The sequence below is a fragment of the Haliotis rufescens genome, unplaced genomic scaffold (genome assembly GCF_023055435.1).
Source record: "Haliotis rufescens isolate VD_foot unplaced genomic scaffold, xgHalRufe1.0.p SCAF_58, whole genome shotgun sequence".
NCBI classification, from domain to species: domain Eukaryota; kingdom Metazoa; phylum Mollusca; class Gastropoda; order Lepetellida; family Haliotidae; genus Haliotis; species Haliotis rufescens.
The window spans coordinates 2,231,071-2,251,318 of NW_025964312.1; the positions used below are offsets into that span (position 1 = coordinate 2,231,071).

The 20,248-nt window shown below is 40.0% G+C and overlaps 1 protein-coding gene across 1 annotated transcript; it reads left to right on the forward strand.

Annotated features, from left to right (window-relative positions):
- Positions 1-718: 718 nt before the first annotated feature.
- On the forward strand, positions 719-17,021 carry LOC124149589 (protein DDI1 homolog 2-like). The gene is made up of 8 exons (XM_046521273.2): positions 719-1,105; positions 4,014-4,232; positions 5,407-5,533; positions 7,038-7,165; positions 9,461-9,589; positions 11,245-11,348; positions 14,706-14,883; positions 15,398-17,021. The coding sequence occupies exons 1-8, from the start codon at positions 826-828 to the stop codon at positions 15,625-15,627; spliced, it is 1,395 nt and encodes a 464-aa protein (XP_046377229.1). The 5' UTR covers positions 719-825; the 3' UTR covers positions 15,628-17,021.
- The last annotated feature ends 3,227 nt before the right edge of the window (positions 17,022-20,248 follow it).

The following is a 20,248-nucleotide window of genomic DNA, read 5'->3' on the forward strand; positions in this document are numbered from 1 at the left end:
TGACACGTGGCTCGCCACAACATAAGGGACCAACTTGACTTCTTTAAATCACAAATAGTTTGTAACAGTGTCTGAAAGGTGGACCCAAACATCTGAAAAAATCCGTAATTTAATGAAATGTGTGTCCCAGATAAGTATCCCGTCTTCAAGACAAACAGCAACGACACACATGCTGAAGTACTTTGCAGCCACAAAATTAACCCTAAAATACCTCGGATAGTTACAATCTGAGGCGCACCTAAAATCTCACAATGCTACCTCGTATATTACAATGAAATAACAACACCCACGACACAAATATTTTCACTATGCTTTGACCGATGTATTTGTTTTTAAACTGCAAGAATCTGAAAAATGGAAAATAGAAAACAACAATTGAGCGCTTCACCACAAAATGAAACATAGCAAATTGTTACATCTGATCTACTGTGCCAGGGGCCTTTTTCAGTTCTATATCATTTTAGACATATGATTTTGATCCTGTTAAGTATCATACATATGGTTAGGTTTTTTGATGGAACAGCATGGGCGGATACAGAGGGGAGGCGGTGGCGCACCCCCCCCCCCCCCCCCCCCCCCCCTTTAAAAAAAAGCTGTATCCGCCCATGAACAGATAGCCGTTTGTCCCATCTGCAAACACAATCTACAACCCTAAAATAAACATCTGGTAAAACCCAATCAGGGCCTTTTTAGTTACCCGGCATGCTCAGGCTGAGGTGGACATGCGCGAAACAGAAAGTAAACACCGGAAGTGCATTGTGATCACAGGCACGGTGTCGTTAACGTTGGTGGGGATTTCAGTGTATTTCTGGTTCTTCACAAACAATGCAACTGACAATAACCACATTATCTGACGACATTTTCACTCTCGATGTCAGTGAGGATTTGGAACTCGAAAACTTCAAAGCTTTGTGTGAATTCGAGACCGGCATATCATCGAACGAAATTGCTGTTCTTTGGAATGGACGTCCGCTTCAAGATGAAAAACAAACGTTAAAACAATACGGAATTAAGAATGGAGATGTCCTGTTGTTACAGCAGATGCGCAGCGGACAGAGAGCTGGCGGTCAGGCCGCGTCTGGTCAGTCGTCGGCAGGGGCTGGAGGTACTCACTGTTTTTCATTGAATCATTTCCAAGACCCATAACCATTTGTCAAGTCGATCAAAAGTTTCCAAATGGCAACAGTAGCAGACGATAGTTTGGTGAGGAGAGTAATATTTATGATATCAGTTAACATAGTCTTCTGCACAATGAAGCAATTCATATTATTAATTTGCTAACTTGAGTCATGATTATTTATAGATACGGGTATTTCCATAGTGATGTGGCCTTCCAGCACATTCTGAAACAAGTCTATTTCCGACATAGTTATCTGCATATGATACAAAAAAATAAATATGTTAATAGAGTTTACACCCCAGAATCCAATGATCATGGATTTGAAAACCAGATTTGCCTTATGTTTCTTGGCTTATCAGCACCATACCTATGCTGGGTGTGATAAACGTCTAAGACCAGCATCATTTTTGGCTTTCCTCCCACATCAAGCATACATGGCATGATATGGGTTATAGCGAAAACGGCACCTCAGCAAAACGTCACCGGGCGAAAACGGCACCTCGACTCGGGCGAAAACGGCACCTCGACTCAAGCGAAAACGGCACCTTTTTTTTTTTTTTTTACCTTGGTCAAATAAATGATATTATTCTTACATTGTAACTTGCAAACGCCAATAATTGTGAGACGTTAAAACAAGTTTCATTAGAAATTAGCCTCTACTCCAACTATAATCCAACTTAGCTTATACGCAACTCAACTTATTGTGAAAACATAACATGCTTTGAAGAAAAATAATAGAAATTAAACTCACATCATCTCTTACAAACACAAATAATTGTGAAATAAAACAAATAAGAAATTAGCCCCCTACTCCAATTTACTCACCGACTCTGACGCATCAACAACAAGGTGGGTGAGCAGTCCCTGGGGATCTACAGATTGATCCCAGAGCTGTTCCGAGAGGCCAGTCTGTTGCCTCTACAGTCGCTACTGATTCAGGAGGGACGACTCAGAGCGTATGTTCGCAAATCTTCAACATCTCGTCAAGAGGAGATCTTCGACGTATGGCGAAGATACAAGGATGGGGATCTCTCCCTGACCCAAGTACTTTCACAATGTTCTGTTGTTTATGGACCAATTTTGTGAAGAGGATGATGATGATGATGATGATGATGATGAAGATGGACATGTATATATGAACATATTTACCGAAAAGAGGAAATACAGTGTAAATCACCAATCAAATACTATATTTACTTATATCTCTGAAAAGAGGAAATGTAAATACATCACTAATAAAATACCATGTAAATAAACCCTATATATTACTACAAAAATCGTTGTTATCGTTATTAAAAATAGAGGTGCCGTTTTCGCCCGACTCATAGTAGCCGTTTTCGCGAAATGCGGTGCCGTTTTCGCCAGAGAAATCGGTGACGTTTTGCTGAGGTGCCGTTTTAGCCTGCACCCCATGATATAACAGAAATACCAGTGTTGTAATTCATGCGACCATACAGCTGTTTGAATCTACGGAACCTAGGGTCTTCAATTTGTAACATTAAGGTAGGGCTTGGAAGGGTAACTCGGGTACTCGGGAAGGGTTTGGTAATGAGTAGTACTCGGGTACCCATAGGACTACCCGGACCCGTGGTTAGTCACGTGATATATCGTTAAAGACAAAAAATTATCTAGAACTCTAAGGTTACACTATAAGTCACTAATGTTCGCAGTTCTTTCTGACAACTTCGCCCATTCCTTCTGACTTTTGTATGTTTGAATAAAAATAAAACTGCAGTAAACTTCAGTGTATACACCAGATCGTTTTATACGTGTATCTAAACACATTTTACCAGGACTACTGTCAAACTTTTCTCAATCGGACAGTTTGTACCTACCTTATGAGACCTATAGTGGGTATCCGGGTAGGGTCGGTAATAGGGGGGTGGGTACCCAGGTATTAAATTTGGACTCGTCCCAGCCCTACATTAGGGTTATGAAACTATTACAAGCAGTGACATATATGATGAGAACTGCGACTGGGACATTTCCAAATTTACTACCCATGTACCCGACCTGGCTGTCAACTCTACAATGATGTTGGTCTCGAGAGTTGTGTACAAAATGTCTGATTGGGAATTGTAATTTTTCAAAACAATGAAATGTGCCGTTTCAAATGTATTGTACTCGGTTAATGAAATTATTGCACATTCACTTTCGCAGGCAAAACCTAGAACATCGCATAAGTATCCATGGCCATCAACTTTGCTTCAATAACTAAAGTATTTGTTGCAGTGTGAAATAGGTCACACATTTTTTCAGGGGGCCTTAGGTGACACAACAGTATGTTCAGGGTTAGATATTATTTTATCAATCTACATGTCAGAATGTTGAGATTTGATTGGTCCACGTGATCTTGATAAAATACTGTGCAACCCACCTACGAGGGGAATATATTTCTCAGAGGGGGAACAGATCTCTTATACCCTGCTCAAAGCAAAAAGCCACACGCTTTTCCCGAGCCAATGGATGTCACGTGACATAGCGCAAGCTAGCCCCAGCCCAATCGAGCAGCTGTTTTCTATCAATTTGAATTATTTTACAATGTCATTATAAAACATGTCGGTAAGATAAATTCGTTGTAGCAGGATTACTCGGGGAACATGTGGTTGTATGCTTCCCTTGTTAGGTTTTAGAGTACTCGCCTCCGCAGGACACATAATACGCCATGTACCCCGAGTGATCATGGGGATCCTGCTAGAGTTTATTTTGTATTTTCGCTAGTCCACAAAAACAAATGGCAAATTGGCAGTCCATAAGGAAATGCCACTAGTCCTGCCTGAATTTTACTTGTCTTGATCCTACTTATGGTAATTTTGAAATCCGAGATATGTGCCTGAATGCTCTTCAAAGTGACACTGTTATTATCCCATCTCCCTCACCTTTGTCCTCCCAGCTCTGCCACAGATTGACTTTGGCAGTATTCACATCCCTGGTGCCGGACCGGCTGCAGCACCAAGACCCGCCCAGCAACAACAACAGCAACAGCCAACAGCTGCCATGATGGAGGACCCCGACTTTATCCGCCAGATGCTGCTTTCAAATCCTCACCAGGTGGCGCTGCTCAAAGAGCGGAATCCTCCACTTGCTGATGCTCTTGCAAGTGGAAAACCAGGTATGTTGAATTACTTGAATCAAAGTTTGAGTTATTGGCACACATTTGTTTTGGCCAGACTAGAGGGCACACCCTATGAGATGCTTAGGATATCAATACAGGAGGTACCGTATTCAACGTAATACGCGCCCCGCTCTAATAAGCGCCCACAGTGACATTTGCTGATATATTGGCTAGTGAACAATCCCAATTAGCACTCCTTCCGATTGATCAATGTACACAAGACTTATTTATTCGCGTATAATACACACTCGTGTTATATGCACCCATAAGTAAAGGCAATTAAATTCTGGAAAAATATATCTGTCGTACATAAACATTTTAGGCTTTCAACTCTGTTTTTTTCCACCAAAATAATATTCTAATAAGAGCCCCCTATTTTTAATTTTGAGAGCGCCCTGGGCACTTATTAAGTTGAATACGGTATATGGTGTTTGTGCTTCCTGTTGGCATCCTGTGACAAATCAAGGTTGTGTAAGGGTAGGTCACTAGTACCCCCATGTGGTTGATTTCAGGCTAGAAATTGTTCTACGGTATCCTATACAGGGTGACTTTGTGGATCAGGTGGTGACATGGTTGATAGCATGTCACCACAGCCCAACAACATGAAGCTTTGCTCATAATATCAGTCCAGATTTGATTACTTCCAGGATGTTGTCAGATCACTGGAATATTGCTGAATGTGACGCTCAACAACAAACCAATAAAATACAAAAGAATTGACAAAATTGGAATAGGGAAGTCAGAAGCTGTGACTTTGCTGATTACATGTCAGTATCCTGATGTTGTTGAAGTTTTAGTTTTGGTGGTTTGTTGATAGTCTTTTATAAAGGCATTGGGAAGATTGATCATGTTGATGAACTGTTTCCCTCACTAAGAGCTAAGTGATCTTATCTGCTTATTTTGTGGTACTTAGTCTGTAGTAAATTTTACATTTTCAACATCTCCACTACAAGGCCTATGGAGTTGAAGCTCTGTAGGAATAACCCAGCTATGGTGTTGCTTAACACCGCTCCCAGAATTCTGATCTGTCTTTAAACATGGCAACTCAGGCAGACACATCGCAAATGTCAACTTTGAGGACAGATTGTATCATGTATTTTGGTGTATACATCTATATGAAATATCCATTATCCTATTCTAAATGACGTAAGATGATTCATTTTTATTATAGAGAAATTTCGTGAAGTATTTGTAAAGCAACAACAGGAACGCCAAGAGAAGGAGAAGGAACGCATACGCCTTGCCACTGCCGACCCCTTTGATGCAGATGCACAGAGACAGATTGCAGAAGAAATAAGGTCAGTTATTGACCAGCCTCTTGTCACTTATCGACCAGCCTCATGTCAGTTATTGACCGGCCTCATGTCACTTATCATGCTTATTGACCAGCCTCATGTCACGTATTGACCTGCCTCATGTCACTTATCGACCAGCTTCATGTCACTTATTGACCAGCCTCATGTCACTTATCATGCTTATTGACCAGCCTCATGTCACGTATTGACCAGCCTCATGTCACTTATCGACCAGCTTCATGTCACTTATTGACCAGCCTCATGTCACTTATCATGCTTATTGACCAGCCTCATTTCAAGTATTGACCAGTCTCATGTCAAGTATTGACCAGCCTCATGTCACTTATCATGCTTATTGACCAGCCTCATGTTACGTATTGACCAGCCTCATGTTACGTATTGACCAGCCTCATGTCACTTATTGACCAGCCTCAGTATATTATGATACAGGTATCTGTGTTGCAATACACATTGGGAGCTCCTATTTTGAGATTTATCCAGATCCTATTTTCTCCATACTTAAGTAAATATTATGATGTCACAGTCAACATGGTCAGTCACAGTTATTTTGTGGAGAAAACAAAGTGAGAGAAAAATTTATGCTTCAGAGAATTGGAAATGATTTTTGTCTGCCACAAAAATGTCTTTGTGACCAAGGTGTTTTTTTCCCAGGCTCATGAGTTTAATAAAAAAATATCTGGTTTTGCATTGCAGTAGTTTTGCTGCAAAAACACCACACAACACCATCCCCACCACCCCACCACCCCACCAATGAATATCAGTTTGTCGGTCCCTAAGTAGGAGGAAACACATATGCTGTCATTAGGATCTCTCAACCTTTCAAAGTGTTCCGTTTAGTGACAGCAGGTGATAAGCGAGGCATTACCTACATAACTACTTTGGACCCGCGAAAATCCGGGGTAGAATAAATCTTCAGCAACCCATGCATGCCGTAAAAGGCGACTATGCTTATGGTTAGAGGCGACCAACGGGATCGGGCGGTCAGGCTTGCTGACTTGGTTGATGCATGTCATTGATCCCAATTGCATGGATTGATGCTCATGATGTCAATCACTTTATTGTCTGGTCCAGACTCGATTATTTACAGACCGCCGTCATATAGCTGAAATATTGCTGCGTGTGGCGTTAAACAAACATGACTGTCAAGTAAAATGATGTATGTTAGAATGCTTGTTGGGGGCACGGGTGGCCCAGTCGTCTAAGGCGTCGCGATTCGCTGTGTAGAGTTGCATCCCTTGGCACGCCAGAAACCTATGATTGTGGGTTCAAATCCCGGTTCGCCCCGATTATGTTTCTTGGTTTGTCAGCAACATACCCGAGCTCGTGGGTTTCACCGAAGTGGTAAACGTCTGAGACCTGCATCACTTCAGGGTTTCCTCCCACATTAAGCTGACACGCCGTGATATAACTGGAATAATGTTAAAATCGGCATTAAGCCCAACTCACTCACTCACTCACTCATTAGAATGCTTTTTGTATTTTTCAGATTAAAGAATGTTGAATCCAACATGGAAACTGCCATGGAGTTTGCCCCTGAGAGCTTCGGACAGGTGGTCATGTTATATGTGGACTGCACGGTGAACGGACACGCTGTCAAGGCATTTGTAGACTCAGGTAGTAACTAGGGCTCTTACAATACACTGCAACGTTAGAAATTGGCATTAGTCCTGTAGTCCTTACCAAACTGCCTAATAGTAAAGGTATCCTAAGGACTAGTAGAAATTGGCCCATTTCAAGGGTTTTGCTATATGTTATCATTATAAGGACTAGTGGACAAAAGCTGTTAGTTTCTAACCCTGTACACACTGTTGTGATTGACACGTCTTGAGAGTAAGGTTGTGATACGATACATGAAAGCTCTATAATTGACGTGTTGAGAAATATTTTCATTATGAAACTTATTTAGCAGATCTGGATCAGTCATTGGCTTAAGCATGTTAAGACCTTGTGAATACAAGTGGGGAAATAGCATTTTGTAATGTATGTTCATACCGCATTACGTCACTCTTGTGTATACTTGTATCGTTGGTATTGATACGTGATCTGTTGATAAGGTACTTGTAGTGTGGTGCAAACTGTCACAGTGCATCAAGTGTTCGGCAGTCGTAATAACTCCATGCCAATTGCTGTATGTACAAAAGGTTAGTTTATAGTGGCTACACAAGACCTCTTGTGCCATTGTCTACAGGGTCAGTGTCACTGGGTTTTCATTTGTGATTTCTCTTGAAGTCAATGTGCATGTCTAAATATTTTATTGTGTGTATTAAGCTCTCCTAGTGAGTGAGCTGGGTTTAACAGTATTCCAGTTATATCGCAGCATGTCAGCTTAATGTTGGAGGAAAGCCCGAAGTGATGCAGGTCTCAGTTGTTTACCGCTTCGGTGACACCCACGAGCGTGGGTATGATGCTGACAAACCAAGAAACATAACCAGGATTCGAACCCACAATCCTAGGTTTCTGGCGTGTCCAGGGGACGCAACTCTGCACAGCGAATCGCAGCACCTTACACGACTGGGCCACACGTGCCCCCCTCTCCTTGAATTTTACCACATAAGAAATGAGAATGGACATAATAATTTAATTTGCAAGTTGGGGTGGGGGAGACAGCAGTAAAATTCTTGGAAGTCAGGTGAATGATGTGACATGTTGTCGCCTGGTACCCAATCAATTATCACCATGGTTACTGTAATGTGCAGAGTAACATCCCTTGGGCATTCCAGAAACCAATGATCATGGGTTCGAATCAAGATTGCCCCAGTTATGTTCCTAGGTTTGTCATCACCATACCCGTGCAAGCAAGGCTGTACTTTGATGTCGACTGGTATTTCCTGTGTTACCAGCTGATAATGTTTTATTGAGATGGGGAAAAACATTGTGTCAGTGTAAAACATGCATTACCACGTGTTATAACCGATTTAGGGCTTTATTGAAGGGTGCAGTAGCAAGGGAACTTTGTACTTAAGATTTGCGTTCCATATCATGGCGTATCAATAAATAGGCACACTTGTATCGTGTATCTTGAGTCAAGTATCGCGATCGTGGGTCAAGTATCGTGTTAGTAAGCTGCCACGCCATGATATAACAGGAAAAGTGTTTAACAAAACAAGGCCAATAATACAAAGCATCGATTTACAACCCCCGTATCGCGATACGTACAATACATTACATTAAGTTATGTTGGCGTAGAAAAATGTTAAAATTAACAGAAACTGTTCAACAACCAGCTTATCTAGCTTTTCCCATTTGGCTATCAATAGCTTAACATTTACAGTGTCCTCTAACCTATGTGTTTCTGCCCAACGATATCACATCTTCAGTCTCTGAATTTTAGAACCAAATGATTCAGGGTTGTGATTCACCTGCAAAAAGAAAGAATATCAGCTTGTGATTCAAAAGTAATGTATCAGGATACAATTGTATCACACCCACAGTATAGGGATATGTACCATATCACAACCCCATCGTGTCGATACTGCCCGTATGTCCGGCAGAGTAAATTGACATTTCATGTTGACGCCAGGTGCCCAGATGACCATCATGAGCCATCAACTATTTGAAATCATTTGTGATGTGATAGATGTCTCTACATTTGCTAGACTATGTAGTGAGGATGATGATATAATCCTGTCTGTACTACTAGGCGGTATGCCTGAGTGTGTTAGCTCTTTATCTCAAAGTCTATGGGGTGACCTTATGGTTATTGTGTCAAGACATTGTAGGAAATGGCTGTATCTGTTACAAAACAGTTATAAGAATGCTTGATTGTCATGCATTTTGTAGTTATCATTTCTAATAATATTGTTAAATTGTACTACTGTACAGCTCTGTAATTATACATAATATCATATATGATATGTATCTTCAATATCTGGAGGAAATAAAGAATATCTATCTATCTGTTGACGCCAGGTGCCCAGATGACCATCATGAGCCAGGCCTGTGCGGAAAGGTGTAACATCATGAGACTGGTGGACAAGAGGTGGGCAGGCATCGCCAAGGGCGTTGGGACACAGAGAATCATTGGACGAGTTCATTTATGTGAGTCGTGGGTGTTGGCTTTCTGCAGTTTTCAATCACTCTCCAAAGACCTGAGTCAAATTAAGCTTTTGGTTTAATCATGTAATAGGCTTTTGGTTAGTAAATAAAGTGTTGGGCACAGATCGTATACCTCATCAGTGGAGTGTTCAGAGTCTGTTTCATATTTTAGTAATCTTCATTTAAGATTATGTATTATCAGCATATTGATATGCCAATCTCATTAAATTCTGATTTTAGTTTTCGCTACCGCTAACCAAAGATACCTTTACGGGTCACGTCAGAACGACTTTTCGCGAATATTGACCTACCAATGAAATGACTGACAATCAATCGACATTAGCCAATCAGAAGGCACCTTTCTCGAGCTTTTTGGCACTAGTTTCAAACTGGCAACTACGCTTTGAAACATATTTTAACGTATTCTCGATTGCAAAAGTTAAAACTGACCAAAACAACATTCTGGAATGGCTTATAGATGGCCTAGATTGTATGGATATAATCATAAAACCCGTAACTGTCGTTTGGAATACCCCGTGTTAAATATTTCGTGGTTGCATGATTAGAAAACACATTCCGACTGTCTCTTTCAGGATCTGGTAAGTGACGGTCTGATTGGTTAGATGAAAGGTCGTTCTGACGTGACCCGTAATGGGATGTCCTCAGATCTTTGTTTAGCGGTAGCGAGAACTAAGATCTGATTTTAATGAGATTGATTGATATGCTTGTGCTAAAAACCAGTTAACATGGTTAAGATTATGTTTTTCTAAGATAAGCCATTATGAAACATGTGAGACAGTGTTGGAGCATAAGTCTATCTCATTAAAATCAGATCTCTCTGTGTGAAGAGCTGAGGACACACCTCCATGAGAGGTCATGTTTGCTGACATCTGATTGGCTCAAGAAGCAACGTAGCCTTCGTTTTGATTGGGTGGTCAAACTTTACTCATGGTTCATCTGGTGTTCTCAGATCTGGAGGCCGACAGGTATCATATTGGAGTAGAATATCTGAGTATAATCATTTATTTGTTTGTTATTGAATGCCGCACTCAGCAATATTCTAGCTATATGACAGCGGTCTGTAAATAATCAAGTTTGGACCAGACAATCCAGTGATTCATATCATGAGAATCAATCCAGGCATTTGGGATACGATGACATGCATCTGCTGAGTATAATGAAATTGGAGCTCTCCTGATGCGGGGTAGAAAAGGTCTTCAGCAACCCATTCTTGCCATAAAAGGCGAATATGCTTATCTTAAGAGGGATGGGATCGGGTGGTCAGACTCGCTGACTTGGTTGATGCATGTCATCGTATCCCAATGGCGTAAATCGATGCTCATGATGTCAATCACTGGATTGTCTGGTCCAGGCTTGATTATTACAGACCGCCGTCATATAGCTGGAATATTGCTGAATGCGGCGTTAAACAACAAACAAACAAACACCTGGCATCGTCGTCGTGTGTCTATGTTATGTTTTTGGGATTTTTATTTAGAGTTATGACTAGAATAAGTTCATGTGTGTTGGATGAAGGGGCCTGGACCAACACTAGCCAAAAAGTCAGAAAATAAGGTATTGTTAGTGTATAGATAAGTTTTGCACTAGACCAGAACCAATTCTTGTGGAGGAATATAATAGATACACCTCTATTTCAGGTCAGATACAGATCGGACCAGACTACCATCAGTCATCGTTTTCCATATTGGAGGACCAGCCTATGGATATGCTGCTGGGCCTTGACATGCTCAAACGCCATCAAGTGAGTCGACCAGCGATTGCAACGCTTTTATCTTAGACTAAGGCCAGTAAGGGGTAGCCAGCCATGTGGCTGGAGTGTCATTGACTCATTTAGTTCACTACGTAGCTGCAGTGTGATTGCCATTCATGCTGGACCCTGCTGTAAGAATTCTGAATACCGTATTCGACGTAATAAGCGCCCAGGGTGCTCTCAAAACTAGAAATAGGGGGCTCTTATTAGAATATTATTTTGGTGAAAAAAACAGTCAAGTTGAAAGATAAATTTCGTGGTTTATGCTGACAGCCTGAAATGTTTATGTACGACAGATATATTTTTCCAGAATTTAATTGCAAATAATAAAGGGTGCATATAACACATGAGTGCGCATTATATGCGAATAGGGGTCGGAAGGGGTGCTAATTGGGATTGTTCACTAGCCAAAATATTAGCAAATCTCACCATGGGCGCTTATTAGAGCGGGGCGCTTATTACTTCGAATACAGTATTACTAATAAGGGTAAAGTGGTCGTGCGTTATAACTTTCCAATACTTGCACATGTACTAATAGTGATTCTCAATGCTGATTGGTCAGTTGAAGACATACTGTCACAGTGCTTCATGTAGAGGAGTGGGGAGGTCAGGTAGTCTGGTGGTTAAAGCGTTCGCTCGTCACGCTGAAGACCTGGGTTCGATTCCCAACATGGGTACAATGTGTGAAGCCCATTTCTGGTGTCCCCCGCCGTGATATTGCTGGAATATTGCTAAAAGCGGCGTAAAATCAAACTCACTCACTCACTCATGTTGAGAAGTAATTGATATGACGTCATCCATTGTTTATGATGTCAAACATTACTTACATTATGTCATCTGAGCCATAGGCGGTCTTCAGTGTAGTTCCTTTGTAGGGTTGACATTTCAGGGTTGACCCTAGGTGGTGGGAATTCAATTGTACAAATGCTGAGGGGCGGGGCCAAATAGGGGTAATTTGGCGTTATGCTTTAAACCGCTTCCTCTCTGGAACTACAAGATAATTATCTACCATATTTGGTTGGAAGCATTCTCCAATGGTGGGAATTCCAACTGGAGAAATGGAGGGGCTGAACCCTACCCCCACCTCTGGGGACTAAGGGGTGGGGCTAAAAAGAGTTTATGACTTGGACACAGTTAAGATCCCCACCGTATAACCATATGTTGGTTGGTTGGTTGGTTGGTTGGTTGGTTGGTTGGTTTGTTGTTTAACGCCGCACTCAGCAATATTCCAGCTATATGACGGCGGTCTGTAAATAATCGAGTCTGGACCAGACAATCCAGTGATTGAGATCATGAGCATCGATCCATGCAACTTGGATCGATGACATGCATCAACCAAGTCAGGGAGTCTGACCACCCGATCCTGTTAGTCGCCTCTTACGACAAGCATAGTCACCTTTTACGGCAAGCATGGGTTGCTGATAGGGGTGACTATTGGTGTGGCAATCACTATTGCGATAACTATTGATATTGAAAGAAACTATTCTGATAACTATTGATATTGCAAGCAACTATTGCGATAAATATCGATAGTTTTCAATAGTGGTGTAACGATACATCGAACTATCGATTGATTGCGATAGATCATGATAGTACACTATCGATTGCAACTTGAAACAATCGATACTATTGGCGATAGTTTGTCTAACTATCGATAGTTTCGATAGTTAATTTGTTTGGTACATTTACTTTCTTAAAAAACATAGAAACAACTCCTATGATCATCTAAGCTCTGTCGTGCTTTCGTTTGGATTGCACTACTTTGTTTGCTTGATTTAGAATTACGTCCTTTAGCTACTCGTCCCTAGGCAACATTGACAAGATGGCGGACGCCACATGTCAGTTTTTGTCAACTTTGTTTCCTAATTGATATGTTGAATCGCATTTAGTCATTCAGTGAATGCCAATGTGACAATTAGTTTGACAGTTTGTATAGTCAAATACTAGTCATTCAATCACATTCATTCACATTGGTGCTAAAACACTGCAGTAACCTAAGACTTTACAAGTTACATGAAGTGAAATTTTGTATTAAAATGTTTTTGAGAAGTCAATTTGAACTTGTTTTCTTCTCATTTCTTGTTTTCTTTACAAATAGTATCAGAAAGTTATAATTATTTTGATGGTGTTGGTCAAAATGCTGAAATATATGCTGCTAAAGCCTGCTATAATTGCAAGTGAAAACTATCGCAATAGTAGGGCCACTATCGCAATAATATCGCAATAGTTGTTTTAACTATCGCAATAGTATCGCAATAGTCAAAAATGCCTCAATAGTCACCCCTAGTTTTCAATGTATCATTTTAGATGGATTTTAGAGTTGAACTAAACCTTGGAACTGAAGTTTGAATGTGATAACCATAACAACAAATAAAAAGTAAAATTTGAGATATCGCGGATTTGTTGTTTTTCTTTACCCTAATAATTTAAGAAAAAGAAACTTCCACGTTACCATGTGTAAATTACTACCACTCATGATGTAGAGAAAAACAAATTTATTGATATGGTAAATACAATCGAAACTATCGATATTCCAAACCGAAAACGATACTATTGATCGGAAACTGATTTAACTATCGATTTATTGACTTTGAGTGCTTACCAAAAGCAGTATATCGATATTTCGATTTATCGTGACACCCCTAGTTGCTGAAGACCTATTCTACTCCGGATCTTCACAGATCTATAACCATATGTACAATCGAGAGTATAATGAGAAGAATGCACATATGCTACAAGGACTGGCCCTTCTGTTCATCTGTCCGGCACTCCCAAAGGAGTTAGAACCTAGAACATGCAAACCAATATTATCCCCACCCTATGACAAACAGATACATTGTATACATTTGTTTGTTATGAAGAGAGTAATACGTTTGATATGATTTATCCTGGATCATAACATGGAAACGGTTCAGATCTTTATGCTAGAGAAATACATATTCTTGCTGTCAGATTTGCCATCCACCCATTTTAAATGCTGACAGAGTCAAAATTACGAAATATTTGCAGTATTATATACATGTACAATGCAAATGTATATTTTGTCATGATTACGTAAATATCCAGGTGAGCGATACAGGCCCTATGGGCCTCTTGTTGTGTTCTAGTGATTCTTTTTACTTACTTTACTTACTTACTCTCTCACCAACTTTGGAAACCTGGTCATGAAATGAGTATTACATTGCGTCATTATTGTGTATCTTTTTAAATATCCAGGTGAGCAATACAGGCCCTATGGGCCTCTTGTTGTGTTCTAGTGAATGTGTTTACGTACTTACTGTCTCACCAACTTTGGAAACCTGGTCATGAAATGAGTATTACATTGCGTCATGATTGTGTATCTTTCAGTGCTGTATAGACTTAAAGAAGAACAGATTGATCATTGGCACTACAGGCACCGAAACACAGTTCCTGGCTGAGGGGGACCTACCCGAACACGCCCGTCTCAACCTCACTAATCAGCCCAGCGGAGAGAAGGAAGATGAACAGTTAGCTCAGGCACTGGCCAAGTCAGCCGCTGAAGCAGGTGAGTTCTCTCCCCTTATTTGTCTGCGACTCCTCATGAGGGGAAACACGTTTACGGTGCAGGGATGCAACGGAACCACAAAAGACACACTATAAAAATTATGCCCACAGCTCATCACGGTTTCAACAATATGGTAAATGTCTGCAACCTACATTAATTCAGGTTCTCCTTCCACATTAAGCTGACACACCATGATAACAGGAATACCGATCAAAGCAGAATTAAACCAAACACACTCACTCACTCCTAGATCTTTTACTGAATATTAAGTGTGGCGGGTGTGTATGAAATTTTGTTAAAAAGGGTGAATTTTAAGGAAAGCTTAAATTACGATGCACAGAAAAAATTTCCAGCTGCCAAGATGGCGCGAAAAAGAGAGAACAGCACAGGACGTTTCCACTACCTATTCGGAAGAGAGAGAGAGATAAGCAATAAGTATGAGTCAGGATAAGTATAAATGGTATTTTTACTCTAAAAAAATACATTTCTATAACTGTCATTGCTTTTCTTTCAGCATCAGGCAGCAGACCCACACCATCAACTAGTGGCATGAAGGACAGCAAGGCTGGTAGCTCCAGTGCTGCGCCCGCTCAGTCACAGCCATCATTCCCAGAGGAGGTTGTCCAACGCCTAATGTCACGGGGCTTCTCTCGTCATGCTGTGTTAGAAGAACTTCGACTGGCTGGGGGGCATGAGGAGACAGCACTAGCTGCTCTTATTGCAAAGTCATTTTCATTGCCTTAAAAGTCTGTTGCCATTAAGATCTGAAGAAATATTTGTATAAAACCAAACGCACTCTCTCACATGTATAAGTCTGCAGTTTGTGATATGATTTGAAAGATGGGTTTTGACAAAATGCTTTTTTATTTTCTTGCAAGAAAGTTTTGGAGTTTATACTTCTTTTTCATCCGGATACACAGAGACTAGTGTGTATTTATATCCTGTTGTCATGGTTATGGAACTGTCTACAGTAGAATGAAGGAGTTTGGTCACCATGCCAGCCTGATGTGAATTTGGGTAGCAGCATAATTTCATTTCACTGAAATATTAACGGCTGCCAAAAGTTGTATCAGTTTCATGGATGAATTTTATCATTATTGATGTAAGAACGGATCATCCCATGTCTCCATCAGTGCATTAATTCATTCTGTTACCATGGTTACTTATGTTGGTATTTCAAATCTTTCCTTATGTTTGGCATGGTAGCTCAGTCATCTAGTGCCAGATGTTTTGGCCAGAGTTACGACCTTTAGTCGTATCAGGATCTGCTGAGAGGGGTTTTGAATTATAAGTTTGTCCTGAGGGTTTCAGTAATGTGGTTATCGTCTAAGACCTTCATGGCTTATGTCTTTCCTCCCTCATTAGGCTACCAGATCAGACAATCCTGTGATTGACATCATCGATCCACACAATTGGGATACCATGACATGCATCAACCAAGTCAGCGAGCCTGACCACATAATCCTGTTAGTCGCCTTTTACGACCAGCATAGTTGCCATTTACAGCAAGCATGGGTTGCTGAAGACCTATTCTACCCCTGGGTCTCCAAGCGTCATTGGGTCTGTGGGGTAGCCTTGTGGTTAAATGTTCGCTTATCACACCAAAGGCCAGGTTAGATTCCCCACAAGCCGGAAGCCCAGCTCGGATGTCTCCAGCCATATTATTAAAAGCAGCATAAACAAGATAAAGCATCTCTCGCCCAAGCTCGAGATGCGTGAAACCCAAGTCGACCACTTTCATATCATCTATCAGGTGTAGGAGTGATCTCCAAAAATCTCCAAGCACAAATACATGAGCTATGTTGAGATTTTAAGCACATGCCCTACATCCTGTGTAGAGGAGTTCCACTGACATCTGTCAGCAAACAGGCTTATAAGAACCAGCTGTTGCTAGTTTCTCTTTTTAAGGTTTAATTGTACTGTAGTGCTGTGAGTAATTTTTTTGTGTCAGTTTAATGAGCCAGATATGAAAATGACCTGTTTTATGCCCCAAAGTGCCTGAGGAGGAGGATTTGTTCAGAGCTCCAGATAAGCTTTTGGTGTTTTTGGTATTTTACCCATGCATTTTTAAAATCATTGGGTATCAGTAATTCTATCTGGGTATTCAAATTTCAGTTACCCACTAGTTTTTACACTATTCATCTAGTCCCTGCAAACTGGTTTCTTGTGGGTTCGAGAGCTTTATAGGGCTCAAAAATACCACGATACTTCCACAAGAAAGTGTGATGGCAAATGATCATGATGTAACTGTCATCGTGGAGTTTGGCAAGGTTGGCGGAATGCCCGTTTATAATTTCAAAATAAGTTGCTGATTTGCTAATCGAAAACGCAGGGTTACTTCACAATATTTTGATGATACTCACAAGTTGTTGTTTTTTAGCGTATCTGTAATGTTCGTTGCGTATTTGATACGCCTGGATTTTATTTTACTGCGTATTTCTGCATTTCTGATGCGTATTTTACGCAGATACGCAGCTTATCTGGAGCTTTGTTTGTTTCTAAATGCAGGGGTAGACATGTCTAAATCCAACTCTTCCACAGCTCACTTCAGACCAATCTCCATGTTGGAGGTATTATATCTCCATTCTATTCTGATAAATACCCTTGACCCATTAACTGCAATATCTTCGTTTTGAGTCTGATTCTAATAGCACAATGCTATAAATAGTAACCCAGATAAATTTTTCGTATGTCCAAGGGAAATTTGTGTCTAATCATGCTTTGTGTGATGCCAGTACAATAAAATATCTTGGAGTAAATCTTTGTTATAATTGTTCAAATATTCTTCAGCGATACACTGACACAAAATATCCTTTACAGGTTTCAAAGACACAGCTTTCCAGCGGTAGAAACTAACTTTATAACTAAAGTCCTAGTCCTTATAATGATAGCATATAGCAAAAGCTGTAAAAAATGTCAAATTTTGACTCACCCTTATACTATTGATACCTTAACTATTGGGCACTTTGGCAAGGACTACAGGACTAGTGCCACTTTCTAACACTGCATTCATTTTGCATAACCAAAGTGATTAACATGTATGACCTGTGTCAGTATGGTCTATCCTTCCACTTTATGCTTCACCATGTTATAACTGAAATACTTGCTGCCTTAAGCAAGTTTGCCACCACTGGTTTGGGGAGTCTTGACCATGTTAAGCAACACTTGTTTTGTTTAATGATTGACAGACTTTTCTTAACCAATAAGATTGTGTCAGTTGAAATAAACTTCAAAATAAGTTTTTGTAACACAATAGTTTTGTATTTTATTTGGCACCTTGTATCGGTTGGTCGATAAAGTGGGGAAAATACATACTAATACTGTTTAATGTGCAGAATGTTTGATATATTTTGGATGCAAATAATTGCAGTAACATGTAGTTGAGTCGCCGTTGAATTTACGAGAAGATTGCATTAGCCAGAGACTATGTACAGTGAATTTGAAAATGTCAGCATTATTTTTTTAATATTATGGTTTTACGTACAGGAAATTTGGAAATAATAGAAACTGTCTTTTTCTGGGAGGGTCATCCAAATTTATGACAAGCATAAGGCGACATTTTTTTTTATTTTTTGGTTTATGGATTGCCAACTCATTTCAAAAAGTGAGGTAGGCAAATTAAAAAAATCAACGTTAAACTCTCAAATTTTTTACTTGACTTTTGTCCTTAAAAACTAGATAGGTATAAAAAAATATTTTCTGGAGTAACAAAGTAAAACAACTGAATTTTTCAGAAACATTTTATTATATCCCTGGCACACAGCTTGTGCACAAATGGCAATATAACAATATTCATGTCATGGTGAAATGCATTTGTGGTGACAAGCTTTGATGGTACTGGAGAAGGATCTTGGAAATATCAGAGTGGCTTCCCTTTACTTTACACTCGATGAGGAAACGGAATCTTTTTTGTTTGAACTTTTTGTGTATTTTCTGATGTAAATATCAGCGGTAATAAATTTTTAATATTTTATCATCATTTGAACTTTGAAAGAGTGTCGCATCTGTAACCAGGAAATAAAATAAATGTTGCCTCGGGGAGGGGTAATTATTTTCAGTACATTAGTGCATAAAAGTTTTGGGACCACTCCTGTTGTCATTATTGACTGGTCCCTAATCCTGGGGCTATGATTGTGTCTCCATCATACCCCTGTCATCTTTGCTGTTTATGCATATTCCCTTTTCAAACAGTATTTGGCAAAAATGCAAAAGCATTTATTACTAAATGTCCATTTATTCATGACCCATCCCAAATATGTGATTATTTCTTCATCACCCTCCCCGGGAGACCATTTGTTTTGGTCTCCTCTCCCCCTACCCGATTCAATCTTTCAATCTGACCCACCCCACCCAATAACAAATGACTGGAGCCTTAGGGAAAACTCATTGACACAGTAGTATTGTGACTTTTACTTGTGAACTTAATGGTATAAGTGGGCGGTTGGGTGGCCTAGTGGTTAAAGCGTTCGCTCGTCACGCTGAAGACCAGGGTTTGATTCCTGACTGGGGTACAATGTGTGAAGCCCATTTCTGGTGTTTTTTGACATGATGTTGCTGGAATATTGCTACAATCGGTGGAAAACACACCATACTCATACAGGCTAACTGAAGGAAATGTGCTGACAAAGTTTTACTTTTAAACTGGCTAGAAATGTATTTCTTTTGACATATCAATTAAGGTGATTGCAAATGAAATTTGACTTTTTTGAAACAACATTTAAGATACTGGTTGTCATGATAAATAATCAGGAATGAACTGCAATATTAATCTCTGTTCCATGACCCATTGTCATGATGATTTGATTCATTGTTTTTCAATATGTATCCTTTTACAGATTGTTTGAATATCAGCTAAAAATTCATGTTTATAGACTGATAATGATTTGCTCATATGTAGTCTTTTGTTATTTTGTGTTTCTGTTTACTAGAAATAAGATGAATCAAGGCGTCCATAAGTTATTTTGGACAAGAAATCAGTTTTCCTTTTTCTATGATATGCCAAAATAAGAATTCTGTTTGAAAAAAAGTGAATTAGGTATTGCAATGCACATCATATCATAACTTTGGTGTATTTTCTCAAACCATGTAACCAAGACCTTGAATCAAGCTGTTTGTCATGTCGTTATACATATCCTTGTAGAAATGCAGTGCTGGATCTCTTATTGCAAACACCAGAATAATGGAGGGTAGAACAATTTGCAATATTATATATAAATATTTGATGTTGAAGTGTGACATTGAAGTGACTTCTTTCTATACCCAGTCTCAATAATCTGGGGGCACGGGTGGCCCAGTCGTCTAAGGCGCCGCAATTCGCTGTGCAGAGTTGCGTCCCTTGGGCACGCCAGAAACCTATGATTGTGTG

Excerpts from the sequence above, each read along its gene's own strand:
- LOC124149589 (XM_046521273.2), top strand. The coding sequence starts at position 826 with ATGCAACTGACAATAACCACATTATCTGACGACATTTTCACTCTCGAT. Across the intron at positions 7,166-9,460 it reads CAAGGCATTTGTAGACTCAG|GTGCCCAGATGACCATCATG; the intron begins GTAGTAACTAGG and ends TGTTGACGCCAG. Across the intron at positions 14,884-15,397 it reads CAAGTCAGCCGCTGAAGCAG|CATCAGGCAGCAGACCCACA; the intron begins GTGAGTTCTCTC and ends CTTTTCTTTCAG.